At 41.0% G+C, this 16,946-nt stretch overlaps 1 protein-coding gene across 1 annotated transcript in view; it reads right to left on the reverse strand.

Moving 5' to 3' along the window:
• Positions 1 to 925: 925 nt before the first annotated feature.
• The window catches only part of LOC101859951, a 41,559-nt gene continuing 25,538 nt past the window's right edge, over positions 926 to 16,946 (reverse strand). The window contains exon 2 of the mRNA XM_005102888.3: positions 926 to 2,190. Within this exon, the coding sequence (XP_005102945.1) occupies positions 1,092 to 1,655 (564 nt within the window). The 5' untranslated portion in view covers positions 1,656 to 2,190 and the 3' untranslated portion in view covers positions 926 to 1,091. The remainder of the gene's footprint in view (positions 2,191 to 16,946) is intronic.

A 16,946-nucleotide genomic window follows, 5' to 3' on the forward strand; every position in this document is an offset into this window, starting at 1 on the left:
TTGAAAAACAACTGAAAAAGCAGTGGGCTAATCTAGCCTTCAACTCGCCACCAATTTTGTCTGAGAGCAGGAATTGCTAATGTAGAAAATACTGTCAGAACATGTTGACACTCTAACCAGTATTGGCAAGAAAAAAGGATTAATATAGATTAGCTGGCTATCGTAAATATTCGGACTGAAAGCGAATGTGACTTCACGATAACTTTCCTCCTCTTCCTGATCAATGGAAACCACTTCAGTTCATCGGCAGACTTACGTGGTGCAGCCCTCAAGGCACAGACCTGTCGTCGTCGGCGGCTCCTTTTGTCACGGCAAACGATGGCTGTGCCTGTACGGTACGTCACTTCTGCAGAGAACATCGTCTGGAGTGGCTCAAATCTGCCACAGTCTGACAGACAGTTGTCTGTGTAAAGAATTGATCGTAAGGGTACAACTTTCAACGACCTGAACTTCCAACATAACAAATCCAGATCGTCTGACTGCGACTTATTTTGATCACCGGGCTGGAACTCCTAATAAAAATCCCAACCACTGACGGAGACTTGCTGGTGTGTCTTTTGACGGTCAACTTTATTGAGGATGGTCTACTTGTACTGTCTGATTTGGGATAGGGTTACGGTTAGGGTTTGGGTTTGAGTAAGGGTTGGGATAGGGTTTATGGTTGGATTACGTTCAGGGTTTGTGTTAGGGTCAGTGTTAAGATTAAGGGTCAATATTGTTGATTGTAGTAGACTTGTTAAACTATCAAGTGGAACAGTTGTCAGACTGCTCCGGTGGTTGACTATCAACAAAAAAAACCTCGATAGACCGTCAAGTGGACTGGCACCGACTTCCTTTAGGTGAGCCATGTTTAACGATACGTTTCATTTTAAAAACACTTTCGCTGGCGCTTGTCAGAATTAAGATAATCCCCATTCGTGAATCATTTCTCTTTTCTTTGTCTCATCTTATCATTGTGTTCTTGTTTACTCATACCTGTGGCATAGCGTTGATTAGGAGGTCTCAACCTTCAGCCACTTAACAATATTGTTACTGTCAAAGATTTTCCTTGGAATTTTTTCAATGAAGCGATAAGTGACACTTTCAAATTACTACGTCCCACGCTCGCTTTTTCCAGAAAGCTTGGGTATTATGTCTTCTTCAATTTCACTGACAACCCTATTGGCCGACTGGACAATGTCCACTGCGCTGACACCATTGCTTACTGAGCCACGCCTCTCTGCCAACCACTGTGACACGGAACTCCGCCTCCTACCGTGGTGTCGCCTCGGAGAGTCCGGTCCGCCAATGTACTCGTCATTGTTGTTGTCTAACAGCTCACTGTAATGGTTGCTGTAGGTAAGGTCCAGGTGCTGGTCCTCGAAGATGTCCGACACACTCGGTCGACGGGAGGTAGAGTGCGTTCCTAACTTGTCGTGGTGAATTTGGACGGTGTCCGCGAAAAGCACGTTTCCCTTTGAACCTCGCTTACCTCGTTTCGAGGCTTGTTGAATTTTCGTTTCCTCAGTGACTTGTGCCATGGCCTCCTGTGCCTCTGGTGAAAGACCGACTGAGAATCGGCCCTTTGGACGCTTTTGTAACACAGAGCGAATCTCTGCCAATTGCATTGGTTTCACTTTGGTAAAGTGAACCGACACATCCCCGCTGTTAATCATTATGGACAGCGAGATCTTTTTTCGCCACAAACTGCGGATCACTGCTTATTCTTAAATCTTTTCCTCCTCTCTTGTTCAATTTAAAAGTGTCATCTCTGTGTGTTTACTGTATGTGTAGCCCAAACATCACAGTTGTAGCAGTGTTAGATCTGCCAGAATGTTTTAAGCGCCTCAGTTGTACTGCAAATGGGGTTCAGGAGGAATCGATAAACCACAACCTCACACTTTACTGTTTCTTTTTGTACACAGAATGGGTAGTCGATAAATTTAGCTTTAGAAAAAGCAGATTAGCATTCACTTTATCTCATGGTATAATCATATTTTCCCATGAGCTCAAAATGCTTTTTTAAAAACTATTTGAGTATACTCTGTTTATTTCAAACAATATTATTTCAACAGCCAAACTAACGATTTCCATGCGCTCTATGAACCCAGGACCGATGACGCCAGTTTATGAGGGGTAGCAACTGTAGAATTGTCCTTTCAAAACAGGTTACCGTTTATGCGGCCCCTTGTTTAGAATATGACGCAGCATCTGGGGATATAAGAGAGATAAAAAAAAAAGAAATATTATCATGCTCAAGATTAATTTATCTTGCATGCAGTCAGGAGAGCGATGTTCAAGATATTTTGGAACAGGTCCATACTGATCAATGTGATTTGTATGTATATAATACATATTGCCCTTCCCCTCCCATGGCCCTTAATCTATCACTCTTTCTCCCTCTCCCCCTCTCTCTCCTCTCTTTCTCCCTTTCTCTGTCTCTGTCCCTCTCCTCTTCTCTTTCTATCTCTGTAACTCTCTCCCTCTCTCTCATTCTCTTTCTCTCTCCTTGTCCCCTCCCGCCCCCTCTCTTTCTCGCTCTATCTCATGCTGTGAATATTTTTTATGACTCCTACGTTCTCCTTTCTTAAAACTGTTTCCGTCGTTTTATCCTAGAAAAAATTTTTAAATTATGCAAACTGAGTCCAAAAATGTGAATTTATGCGATTCTATTAATTTTAACAAAGAATGATGAAGGAAAATAATCGGAAATTATGCAAAAAATGACCAAATTTTGCTAAATTATGCGAGGTACATAAAACCATGGGGACAGTTAAAAGAGATTACAGATCTTAGTGGAGGGGAGTTGTGAAGGATTGCCAGCTTTCAGATGAGATAGTTATAAATTAACAATATTGAGAGCTCATGTTTTCATTATTACACCGGATGCGGTGCTTTTCAGACACGCTCCCCCCTCCAACATTTTTTTGGGATGCACATAACACTAAAATATTGGCTAAAAAGGAAAGATTAGAGGTGAGGCTGACAGAGTATAAGGTTACACTCATGTAATTCTCACTCCTACAGGGTGTAAAAAAGGTATTGCCAGTAAAACCAAAACATTGTTTAAAAGAACACAAAAAACAACAACAAGAGCAACAACAACAACAACAACAATAACAACAATAACAAATACTTTACACGTTACGAGGGAGACATTTTTTTAAAAAAGGTTCAATTTAAGTAACACTTGTACACGGTCATAGTGGCAAATGAAGAGGTCCCTACTGTCGTATATTTTCCATCAATGTAAAGGTGTTTATTATGCTTGAGACAGAGCTTCAGTACATTTGACTTAAGGGACTTTTGATATTTCAAAAAGGCTGTAAATGAATTTCAGAAGTATATTGTCGTCGCTTGAATTGCGTTCTATCGTAACCGACATATCACCCGAAATCGGGTGTATAATACAACCCGATTACAATTTTAACAATCTAAATTCTTTCAAAATCTGGATTCAATACCTTTAATAGTCACCAATATACACGTGGTTCGTGAAGTATCGTAGGCACCATCTTGAATATACAATGTAATTCAGAATCGCCTTCTAACGAAAGGGACAATACGCTAGTATGTGGACTGTGTCTTCCATCGTTAGTAAACTTGTATGGGGGGGCTCTCGTGGCCTAGAAGTTAAGGTGTCGGCCTCTCATTCAAAGGTCCCGGGTTCGAATCCGGGTTGCGACCGAAAAATTTTCTTCTCTAAAATTGTCTCCTTTCACCTCCTTTCCTGCTCTGCAGCAATATTCTGTGGTCTGCTTTCGTCACATCCTTTGCCCCCTCCTCTGGGCTCCTGACTCTTTCTACTGCTACTCCTTGACTCCTTCTTACAACTGTTTTTCTGCCACACCCCTTATCTTCTGGTAGGAAAGATCTACACCTGGCCTTCTCGGACAAGGGCCAAAAATCTCGGAGGGCCTATGTGCAAGTTGCGGACGTTAAAGATCCCTTGGCAGTCTAAAATCGATAAGAGTAGGCTTCGGCAGCCACCCGGGCAAAATTCAAAATTTCTACCAACTCAAAGTATTAGGTGTGTCCCGCGTGCTCATGTGACCTTATGCAGTTGCGAGCGCCGTAAAACACTTACCAACCCCCCCCCCCCAAAAAAAAAAAAAAAAAAAAAAAAACTTGTATGCTCACGTTGCTAAGTCACGTACTAACGTTAGTAACAAGAATCTCACTATTAATCTACGATTAAAAATTTTCATGATCATGACTCGTAAACTTTCTCTCTCTCTCTCTCTCTCTCTCTCTCTCTCTCTCTCTCTCTCTCTCTCTCTCTCTCTCTCTCTCTCTCTCTCTCTCTCTCTCCCCCCCTCTCCCAGGGCAATGCCACTGACTGAAGTGTAAGTGTCTATATGCACAGTAGAATTGTAAATGGGTTGACTTATCAATGTCATGCACATACTGTGCCGAAACAACATAGGGGGAACTGCTGCTTTTTCTTTCTTCGTAATTGCTATCGTCATCTTTCCTCTACTTCTTGTATGTTTGTCACTCTCTTGTGAACTGTTATTTCCGGGATGCCTTGATAGCCGAAGCAGATTTTGTGCTGTCGAGGCTAGAGAGGTGAGAAGAGAAAGCCTGACTCCCCGTTTGGACTTCTCTATTGACATCCACCTCTTGGCGCTCATATGACCTTATTAATATGCAGTTGCAAGTACCGAAATAACCTTAATAAAACTTTAAAACTCTCTCTCTCTCTCTCTCTCTCTCTCTCTCTCTCTCTCTCTCTCTCTCTCTCTCTCTCTCTCTCTCTCTCTCTCCCTTTCCCTCTGTCTCCGCCACCCCTCCCCCGTCTCTCTCTCCCTTTCCTCCCCCCCTCTCTCTCTTTCTCTCTCTCTCTCTCTCTCTCTCTCTCTCTCTCTCTCTCTCTCTCTCTCTCTCCCTTTCCCTCTGTCTCCGCCACCCCTCCCCCGTCTCTCTCTCCCTTTCCTCCCCCCTCTCTCTCTTTCTCTCTCTCTCTCTCTCTCTCTCTCTCTCTCTCTCTCTCTCTCTCTCTCTCTCCCCCTCTCTCTCCCTCTCTCGCAAACTTGCAAAGTGACGCACCTAAATCATAAACTTGCTCCGGGTCCATGTTGGTGTTTTGCCAATTCAACCTATTTTCAAAGTTGCAAGGCTGTTCATATTACTGATTCATCCATTTGTGAAACTCAAGCACCAGTAAATACCGGTAGAATGCCCTACCAAGCTTTTTCTTTCAAAATGGAATAACGTAACTGTGACTTTATAGCTTGTTTTGTTTTTTAAAGATGTATCGTAAGCGCCATATATTGTGTGGCGTGAAGGACTGTACCGCTACATACTTTGCATTCACGTACTAACGTAAGAGACAAAATTGGTAATTTTTTTTCACTAAGTAAGCCATTAAATTGATTTTCTGAAGCTGTGACAGAAAATATGGCATGTTAAGATATTATGTTCCATTCATTCACAAGAGGATTTGAAAAATTGCGCACAACTTTAAACCATAGTAGCTCGAAACCCCATTATTGTCGGTTACGATAGTACGTGATTCAGGCGACGGCGTAGTTCACAGACCTATTCAACTGCTCTGCTGAGACAATAAAAACTAAGATTTAACTGCTTATTTAGAAATTTAAGATTTCATACACATACACGCGGGCGCACACACAAACACACACTCATAATATATATATGTATAGATAAAAATATATATATATATATATATATATATATATATATATGGATATGATATATATACAGAGAGAGAGAGAGAGAGAGAGAGAGAGAGAGAGAGAGAGAGAGAGAGAGAGAGAGAGAGAGAGAGAGAGAGAGAGAGAGAGAGAGAGAGAGAGAGAGAGAGAGAGAGAGAGAGAGAGAGAGAGAGAGATTGGGTCGGGGGCGGGCGGAAAGAGGAAATTACGTTTTTTTGTCAAGGGTGATTAATCTTAATAAATCTCATGAACTGCGCTCTTAGACTTATTTTCTTTAGTGGGCCAGGTTCTTGAACTAAAATAATCGATAGGAACCATGGTTTACTCGCTGATAAATAAATCAAACGTGTAGCTGGATTATCTCTGGGAACTTTAAAGATCTGGCTTTCTATACCCCCCCCCCCCAGGAGACCCGCCCATGCCTTCCCACATTCATGTTTTAAAAAGAACACCCCCCACCCCTCCCCCTAAAAAAAGAACCCTATGGAGAAGTACACAATACACTTGAAAAAGTAAAGAAACTGGAGAGCCCTTCTCGGTATGTCCATTTCTGAGGCTCATACAGTAAGCGTAAAAAATATATGTTCATTGTCTTGTATGTACAGGAGAGATTTTTCTCTTTATCAAACTAAATCAATCCTTTGCATTGTACTTATGTCACTGAAGTAGAAAAAAAACCTGAAGGCGCAAAGAATGTTTAGTGGGTAAGGAAGGAACGAGTTCATTCTTGATTATAGGGTTTAAAATCGAGACTTGACGTGTCGAATTCCTGGGCTTGAAAATTTTTTTTCTCCCGCAGTTGAGGGCGCTATTTTGGGAAACAGACTGCTCAGACATGACAATGCTATCTCACACAATTACATTCTTGTTCTTCATTGTACAGGCAGTCAAAAATGGTCTTTGCCTTAGACATTTTTCACATTAACCATATTTTCCGCATTAAAATAACCCGGGTTACTCCCAGGATATAAATTATAGCGTGCTTTCGTGGTTGGTAACTTAAAAGTTAACTGTGTAGAAGTATTCAAAGTGTCTTTTCAAAGGCGTTCTGCTTAGTCCCTTTGCTTTTTCTCCTAGCCGAGGCTCTGGATGTCAATTTGCACTGCATCTACACTAAAACGATCTCTGCAGACGTCGTGTTCACGACTAAAATTCCAGTGTTTTTCCAGTTGTCAGTTATTCAGTTTAGTTTCATCTTTGAACAATACAAAATTTCTATGTGCCCCTCAAATACTGTCGCAGTCTTAATTACCCCCTGTAATATTGAAAAGAGACGGTGCTCATGGTTAACATGTTCCCATAAATAAATTAATGATTTTTTTGTTGTTCTCATGCAAACTCTTACAGAATAAATTTACAACCAGAACGTTGGCCCCCGATTGCTTTTTTCCCCTCTATGGCTTTAACGTCACAGACTACCATTGTCCGTTAAGTTAAGAATTTCATGAACACGATTGAAGGTGCCAACATAAAGAAAGGACATGCCTATCGTGTAGCGAACGTCCCTGCGTCTTCACAGACCTCAGCCATTTCCTGTATCGATAAGTGGCTTTACACAAAACAAGTGCCCTGACCCCCCCCCCCCCCCCCTCCAAAACTAAACTAAAAGCCCCCAAATAAAACCAAAACATAATCAACCAGCCAAACAAAAAACAAGTTACTTCATTTAGAGTGTTATATCTTGGACCATAATGTGTATGTGTGTGTGTGTGTGTGTGTGTGTGCGCGTGTGCGTGTGTGAGTGTGTGTGTGTGTGTATGTGTGTGTGTGTGTGTGTGTGTGTGTGTGTGTGTGTGTGTGTGTGTGTGTGTGCGAGCGCTTTTTTGTTGGAGAGGGAGAGGGAGTCTGAGAGAGAGAGAGTCTGAAAGAGAGAGAGAGAGAGAGAGAGAGAGAGAGAGAGAGAGAGAGAGAGAGAGAGAGAGAGAGAGAGAGAGAGAGAGAGAGAGAGGGAGATTCGCTTTGTTTACAATTCTTATATTCGTCCCTGCCGGTCGATATCACTCATATGAAAGAAATTTCAAAACTGAGTTAACATTATTTTTAAAAAAAACATTCACATTTTCCATTAATTTTAAACAAGAATAAAGTAAATATGACAATATTCGACGAAAATGCAGAAACTTGAAATTTGGCTGTCTTGGCTATGCCACTACAAGGTGACATACAGAAGTAGAAAACTATTCATTCACAGAGAAAAAGCGTATGGACCAAATAGAATTTTCACGAGAATGGACTTCACGTCAAATGCAACAACATGCATTATACTAGGTACCCGAAGCTAAATTTTCAAAGTAGCTGTATTTCAAATTCATCTATTTCATATGAAAGGTCTATGTCTCCTGGGAATTTAGGTACACTACTTTTACCTCTCAGTCAATGTTTAAAAGAATGGCAGCTGTTTCAATTTCACATAATAAAATATTGCTGAAGTCATTAGCTGGCTGCAACCCCAATGTTTGACAGATAGTAAAAGAGTACCAAGTGCACCAAACATCTCTACATTAAAAGAGTACAATCACTATAACATAGAAATGAAGCCTAATATTTTTCGAGACTATGATATCATTACAAGTCAGTATTTTATTGCATCAAACACGATGATCTGTCGTTATTTCAATAAAAACAGCGTTGTCTCGGCCAGCGTCGCACCAGCCTTCGCGGCAAACGAGCCGGCTCAATACTGTAGCATACCGAGTGCTCCCGGTAGTTTCGCAGAAGGATTCATGCAAAATAATTACAAGCCCATGACTTTATTCTTATAGAAAAAGAACTGTTCTTTCTATTGGTACCCTTTTTTAGCCGGCATTTTACTCATTTCGTGTTAAATATTATTATGGTCTTTGAAAATATAGACCCTTTTTTTCATGGTCTAAACGCCAAAGGCCAAAAATGGTAACCACGGGAAACCACGTTCAAAACTGAATGGTTCTCCTCCAATGAAAAGACGGTATTTAACCATCAATCTTTCTGCAAAGCATTCGAATGCATGGATGTCAATTTTTTAACCGGCTAAGCTCGCATTCCGACCGCGAGGAGTTTTCCTTTCCACGGCAATTCTCCAGCTCCAAATACCCGGATAAACAAACAACTTACACTATTATTATTATAACGAAGACAATCTGAACTTCTTCGAAGTGTCCAGCATTTGTTTTAGAGTAAAAGAGGAAAGAAAGAGAGATCTGAATTACCCCAATTTCAATGAAACCACGCGCTCGGAAGGCCGCGAGTCGGCTTACGTGCCGTGTATACGCTACCTGATTATACGTTTGCAATAGCACCATAAACACACGAGAGCGCGCGCGCGCGCCGCACACACACACAGACACAGACACACACACACACACACACACACACACACACACACACACACAGGGGCAAAGCGTCTATATAATCAAATAATCACTGCTTCCCTTTCTAATTTTGAAACATTGTCGCTGTCAAATTCATCCTTAAAGGTAAACCTCATAAATTAAATGTCAAAAGACGTTTGTAATCAACAAATAAAGTGAGGCTGGAATAGAGTTGAAGGGAACATGTGCATGGCAGTCAAAGCTGTTTCATTGCCACATATACCCTGTTCACCCCTTTGGGGCCACAGTTAAAATCAATCACCAGCCCTGATTAAGTAAGCTAACTAACACTGGTCGAGTCTACCTCACAAATGTGAGGGGAACTAACTCTTAATAATCTCTTGACTGCTGCTTGTGCTTTTTTTTTCCCTCGACTTTTTACCGTCCTATAATCAGATCGTGACCTCGGTTATGACACCAGCTCCTGGCCGCGAAAGGCTAACAAAAACAGCCAAATGTGAAATTTAAAAAATAATAATTGTCATGTTCTACCAAAGAGTTAGACTCACTGGTAGATCTATAACATATAGATCTAGTACTGACATCTCTGCTTCTTTGCTTTATGTTTATGTATTCACATCTAAAGTTAAGTTTAATTTTAGTGGGAACTGATATTTAATAAGATACTTTCCCGATTATTTTGGCGGTTGAACATACAATATGAATTCCGGATTTGTTTTCATTCACAACTCAGAGTCGCCGCCTCGAGTAAGATTCTTGTGTGATATCTACAGGCCCTATCTGGTCCCATTTCACTTTGATTACCCTGTCAAACAAGTCAGCCTTCGCCCCTGCACACACACATACACACACATGCACATAGACCGCCTCGGTGGTCTCTTGGTAAGGAGACCGCTCTGAGAGATCTAGAGGAAGGTTGATTACTCTTTTAAAAGCTCTAAAACACAATAAAAACGAATTTTTAAAGTCAATCCAAGTGTAAAACTGAAAGATCAACAGACGATAGCAGCTAGCAGGGCACGCCCACACAGTCAGCTGTTTACGTAAACAAGCTTGAAGTGAGCTAGAAGTTACCGTTTTTACTCCCTTTTACCAATCAGAGTTGTCTACATTTCTGACCGTTCATGCTCGAAAAGGGGTCAACATCTAAAAAAGAAGAACGTTGAAGCAAATATACTCCACAAGGGGAGAGTCATTGGTTGAAGCAAAGGTGGTCATGAGGTAATGGTACTAAAAAATTAATCTCACAGCTACACACTAGCAAGGTCCAAATTCCTTTATCCCGTCACCCAAGCTCACAAGAAACCACACACACTTCCAAAATAAATCAAAATAAAATATTTATAGTCGATTATAATTGTTTATTTTTTTATCTTAAATGAAGCAGACGACATCAAACTTTCAATAGATCAAAAAAACAAAAATTTCATGGGCAGTCACTTTTTGTCTTTCGAACCTCGTAGTTGATAGTAGCACAGTGCGTCTTACGACTGATATTAAGCGGGCAGACAAATATGTGGATCAAAAGAAAGTTTATTGTCAAATGTGACCCCCAAATCCTTTTCAGTTTCGCAAGTAGCCTAGGCTACCTATTGACTGCACTTCATTGCCAATCTTCATGACGTAATCCTGTCTCTTCATCTATTTTCTCACCAACGTGCATGACGTGATATTTTGAGACTTTAAAGTTAAATTGATTAATTTATTTAAAATATAAATTCGTATGATTGTATAGCCTAGATCTGATAAATCCTGCAGTTCCAGTAGCGGTACGTCCTGTTGTATGTAATTGTGTCTTCACCATTTGTTTTCCTGTCCTACAGTTTTGTGTGACAATGAAAATATCATATGTACCTTAAAACCAAGTAAATGCATCTAAGTTATGACGTTTGTGTTGATATTTGTCGTTGTTGTTATCAGTTGTTATTTTTTGCTATCAGTTGTTATCAGGTGTTATTTGTTGCTATCAGTATCAGTTGTTACGAGCTGTTATCTCGTCACAGAGAAATACCGATTGAAACAGAGTCGAGTAATTTTCAATGACATCATTTTTTTCTCAAGGAGTACACATAAAGTCATGTATACATGATAAACAGGGTAGACACATGAATTGTAAACGTTTTGCGCCTGGTTCAGCCCAAAGTACAAGGGGGCTCTCGTGGTCTAGAGGTACGGTGCCTTTCATTCAATAGTTCCCGAGTTCGAAACCTGACAGCGACGGAAATTTTATTCTCTAAAATATCTTCTCCTTTCACCTCCTTTCCTTCCCTCTAACCCTGTTCTGTCGTCTGCTTTCGTCTCCACTTCCTGTCCCCTCCCCCTTTGCCCCCTCCTCTGGGCCCCTGACTTTTTCTCCTGCCTGTCTACTGCTACTCCTTGGCTCCTTCTTACTGCTATCTTTCAGCCAAATCCCTGAACTCCGCCTTCTCGGAAAAGAGCAAAAAATCCAGGAGGTCCTGTGAGCAAGTTGCGCACGTTAAAGATCCCTTGGTGGTCCTAAATTGGATAAGACTAGGGTTCGGCCACCACCCGAACAAAATTCAAAGTTATTTCCTACCAAACTGTAACCAACGTATTTCAAGCAGTTGACCTGTATAATTCTTTCGTTCTTACATGATGCGAATTGCACCCTGGAAAGTAGCACTTTTTGATACTGGATGTCTAAGAAAGAGGACCCATTCAAAGGCCAATAACTCGGCCAACTTTACATCAAATTCAACAAGATCTCGAAAAATGAAAATTTAACCGGGGGGGGGGGCGTTATAGTTTTGAGTATGAAATAAATCAACTACCATGTTAAAAAAATATCATGTTTAAAAATCCTGGGGTTGACCATTTCTCTCCGTACAAACTCCAATAGAGCACTGACTTTTTAAAATAAACCTCGTGGCATGTTTTTGGGTCGTTTCTTTTGAACATCCTATACACCTTTGAGTTTCAACTGTTCAATCGGTATTGGCTTGCTTCCCCCCTCTCCCCCCCCCCCCCCCAAAAAAAAAATAAATAAATAAATAATCCAAATCTAAACAACAATGAACAACAACAACAAAACAACCCCCAAGAAATAAAAAACCCACCAAAAAAAAACAAGCTTAATAATTGTAAGGGTCTAAGTTTGGGGGAATGCGGTGACCATTCATTTGTAAACTTACGGCTTATAAGGCGTTCCTCAAACCTTTCTTGCAACGATACAAGGGCTACTCAAGACACTTCGGAGTGTGGCCTCATCTCACTGGAACCAGACTACTACCACATAACACCTTCTCCGTCTTAAAATTCTCGAACACTTTTTCAGCAAGGTGAGGTATCCATCAGATGTGACTCGTAGTTTTACGGTCTTTTTCCTGAGACCAGAACGGGTCTACCACACCCCTGTAGCTGAATTCTTAATTTTGCGTTTTACCCAATTTTGGTTGACCTAAAAAAAAAACCAAAACCCCAACCAAAACCCCCCCCCCCCCAAAAAAAAAAACCCCCCCTTTATTATAATATACTTCTCGAAGTCGATGATGGATATTCTTCCTCTATTGTAACAAAATTGATGTCAGTCTGGTCGAAATTGATTTGTTCCAAGTTTTGTTAAAATTAATGAACTGATAACCAAGCTACTGTCCTTTTTTTAGTGGGTCCCCTGTTTTTTTGGACACCCCGTTTCGCCATGCCTTCTGTTTTCTTAGCGCGTTAAGTACATGCAGTAGGTCCTTTTCTTCGCTTATCTCTGCCACCCTAGAAAGAATCTCTCTCTCTCTCTCTCTCTCTCTCTCTCTCTCTCTCTCTCTCTCTCTCTCTCTCTCTCTCCCACCAGGGCTGACTGAAGTTGTCTTAAGGCTATTCCAAAAGGGGGGATATTAACATGTCGAATAGAATTGTAAATGGGCTGATTTATCAATATCATGCTCATTCTCGGCCGAAACAACATAGGCGGAACTGCTGCTCTTTCTGTCCTCATCCCTACTATCGTCATTTTCCTTCTACTTTTTTTGTATGTTTGTCACACTCTTGTGAACTGTTATTTCCAGGGTGCCTTGATAGTCAAAGCAGACGTTGTGCTGTTGAGGCTAGAGAGGTGAGCAGAGTAAGCCTGATTTCCCGTTTGTACTTTTCTATTGGCATCCACATCTTAGCGCTCATGACCTTATGTAGTTGCGAGCGCCGTAAAACGTTGCTAAAACTAAAACAACTAAAAGATAGAATTTCAGGAAGCTTAGACTCAGAGTCAGCAACCAAAACTGCCGTCAGCGTACCGTAGGTTGTTGATATTGTGGCTGCCTACCTTGACTCCTTCTATATATCACTGATGTTACGCAGTATCATACCGCTGTATAAATTTAGAGAGATTTGGAGAAAGGTTACATCCTTGTCGTACTCCTCTGTGGACTGGCCTGTACACGTATTTGCCTGACCTCGTTGTCGACCCTGATGCATGTAGCTGACTGTCGTTCTCAATGAAGTTTTCCTTCGGATTTGCTTTTTTATGTTCAGATCTCTGTATGGATGTTGAATAGTTCTTTATATCTCACTTTGTCAAATGCTTTAAAGTAGTCGGTAAAACAGAGGTAAAGGTCTTTCTGGACCTCAGTTGATCTTTCCATGAGCATCTTTAGGGCAAAGACGCATTTTGGGTACCTTTATTCGCAACAAACCCAAATTGAGTTTCAGAGACTTCAGGAAGTATAGGCTATTTTATTCCTCATTCTTTTCATTAGTACCCGCTGCGCAGAAGAACTTTAGTAACAAGACTTACACAAGGATCTGATTATAGAGCGGAATAAAGTCGAGGAACCCCCCCCCCCCCCCCAAACAAAACAAGTACTCACAGCAAGGAAGGAATTATGAGATTATTAGGAGTTAGCCCCCCCCCCCCCCCCCCTCACCCCTTTCACATTTTAGAGGAAGACTCTTCTAATCCAATAATGATTGTTAGCTTACATCATCAATGCTTGTGACTGCGTATGAAACTAGTCCGAAATGGGGGTGAACAGGGTATTTATGTAGAAATGAAATAGTTTTTGAGTGCTATACGCACGGCTCAAATTTAAATTATTTAAAAATGTAATTTATAAGGCCTTCGTGAATGTGTGCATTTTACGGCGATTATGTTCCCAAATTACGAAAGGGAAGCAGGGATTTTTAAAATTTGATTATGTAGACACTTAGCCCCTGGCTCCAGTAAATGAAGCATTAATTTAACAGCTAGCACGATTTTCGTTCATTTGCCATGTTAGAGATCTTATCAACTTTTCTACCGTTCACGAAAGCTACAGACTCACACACAGCTCATTGTGTGTTCCAGCATAGAGTGTGAACCAAGGACATTTATTATAACATTTGGAGGGACTCTCATGTCTTTGTTGAGGGGCGCCGAGAGCGGCATGCAAGGTGAACAATAAAGGCCGCCGACTGTAGGCAAGGCAAAGATCGTGTAATAGAGAATCTTTGGGCAAAGGGCAGACAAAGACCTTGTTCTTTGGGGCAGAGGGCAAATCTCCGTGATTTTTCTATTTATAGAATCTTTGGGTCAGAGACCGTATCAACAAAATTCTCCACTACCAAGATGTTTCAATTGCCCTATCTCGCGTCCGCTCGAAACTAAGGCGCTACTTTGAGCTAGCGCGTGACGGCCCGTGATGCGAGTGTAAACAAACGTTCCAGCGCTTTTGATTGAAAGCGTGCAATTCTGCCTTCGGGCAGGGGGAGAGGGAGAGAGAGAGAGAGAGAGAGAGAGAGAGAGAGAGAGAGAGAGAGAGAGAGAGAGAGAGAGAGAGAGTTGTTGCTTCATACCAAGAAGAGACAAGGACAGTTTGAAACTGCCAGATATTGTTATATAAAAGATCGTGTCATCAAGTCATAAAAGTAAATTGTTAAGCAAGACTGAGTGTCGCCGCAATAAGTTTTCTTCTTAAATTGGACAAAGAAATTTACTCTCAGAGCACACTGTCAATATTTGTCTGGTAATTTTGTAGTTAAAATGATGTACTAAATGTTTTACTATCATTCGGCGCAGTCAGCACTCCGCAGTGAATATACAATATCGAACAAATGATGGCGATCGCTACAAAAGGACTGAATTTAACTTAAAATGGGCTTTCTTCTTACACATTTGATCTTAATGAAAATGCAATAGTGCAACACTACGTTTCAAGTTACGGTTACTGGCAAAGTTTCATATTTTTTCATTCAGCAGTTTCTGAGAATATACTGTTCGCAAAATTTGGCCTTAGCTCCATTAGTATATATAATAACATGCACTGTGCGCTCAATATGTGCCCCATAATAATCTAGATATATTAAATTCATGAAGAAACGTTTTTAAATCTTGCCCCAATTGTTGTGAAAAAATATGATTAAGTTAAGACAAATTGATGCCAACTGCTGTGCAAAGTTTAGGTTACATTGATTCACCCGTTAAAGAGATATTTGAGGATAAATTGGGTCACGAATTTTTGACTGCACTATAAAGATTGTTGTGTAGTCTGACACTAATAAATACATTGACTCATAGTCCACTGTCTGGCATTTGCAGGAATCACCTTTGATTTCAATTACGTGTGACTCCTGGAGCATTTTCAACTTTAGATTCTGTCTAATGTGTGCTTTATTCACCAAAGGCTTTAAAATGTGTTGTTGTTGTTTTTCTATAAACAGCTTCCAACAAACCAACAACGTCGACAGGTTTAAAACTGGGCTTTTTCAAGCCACCGTGATGACAATGTCCAAACTGTTTCTGACTGAGGAAAGTCAGGTGCCTTGCATGGGAAGATAGGAATCTTCTCATTTCCCTGTGCAGTCCTTGCAGACTTCATCGTAAAGTTTCTTCAAAGTGTATCCTCTTAAGGTACGTTGAAAATTACATTTCAAAGTTCATAACATCTTTAATAATAATTGCAGCTTTGCTGTTGTTTGACTTTTCTTAAACTTGAATATTTATCAAAAAGCTTTCAACATCATCTCTGCAATTGCTTGAAGGCGATGCGATCATAATTTTGTCAACCATTACATGTCTCTTCATACGAAAATGGAATTGTTGGGGGTCTGGATTGTCAAGATTTCCACGTTTTCCTCTGATGACTGAGAACAGATTTTCAAGCGCATCTTGATTGCACCGATTTGTGATTAAGTTTGGGGGGCGATGGGGCGAGATTGGGCGATTTTTTTTTTGGGGGGGGGGGCGCTAGTGGGTGTTAGCTCATTCGCTACGTATTATTTTCGGCTTGTGGACGAATTTTTTTGGTAGTTCTCCTAGTTCTACCTTCACAAGTGCAATTTGTGCCACAAGACCTTGCAAAGCAGTGATGTTGTGGATTCACTCACTGACTCAGGGTAACGCTTTTGCAACTTCCTTTTTGTCTTCTGGGCCAAACATCATTATCTTTCAACCGCCTACGTGTCTAATGCAAACATTAATGGTGCTGTGATGTAGCTCTGATTGGTTACGATTTTCGACAGAAAATGACACAAGTGGCCAATTGAAAACTTTGAAAAGTTTATCATCAAAGTCATTACAGAAATCAGAGAAAAACTGGGATGTGAGACAAGTGGTTATTTCCGAGATTATGTAGTGTCCCAATTGCTTTTGATACACTGCGACTGAGCACGTGCACAGCCAAACAAAGCCTTCGTCGTCCAAAACTTGACACACATTTAGACACTGTCTTTTTCCTAGAAATTTTCTATAACTGCTCAGCTCGCAGTTCCATCATGATGGGTAGGCCTCTGTAGAAATTGAGCCTTGGTCACACACAAGCCGTAACTTTCAAACCAACATATTATTTAAAAAGCTTTTTAGTGGTCTCTTACTCCTACTTACAATGGAACAACGAGCTGCATAACCCGCACCAAATTATGCGCTGATCAGGAAGAAGGTCAGCGGTTGACGGGCTACCCCTTCCCTCGGCGTGTAGTGCTCGCGTACATTTTTGCCCCATTGCATTGAGTGTGTGAATGTGCGTGTGTGTGGGGGTGGGGGATATGGGGCCGG

Source organism: Aplysia californica, unplaced genomic scaffold (genome assembly GCF_000002075.1).
Source record: "Aplysia californica isolate F4 #8 unplaced genomic scaffold, AplCal3.0 scaffold00347, whole genome shotgun sequence".
NCBI lineage: Eukaryota > Metazoa > Mollusca > Gastropoda > Aplysiida > Aplysiidae > Aplysia > Aplysia californica.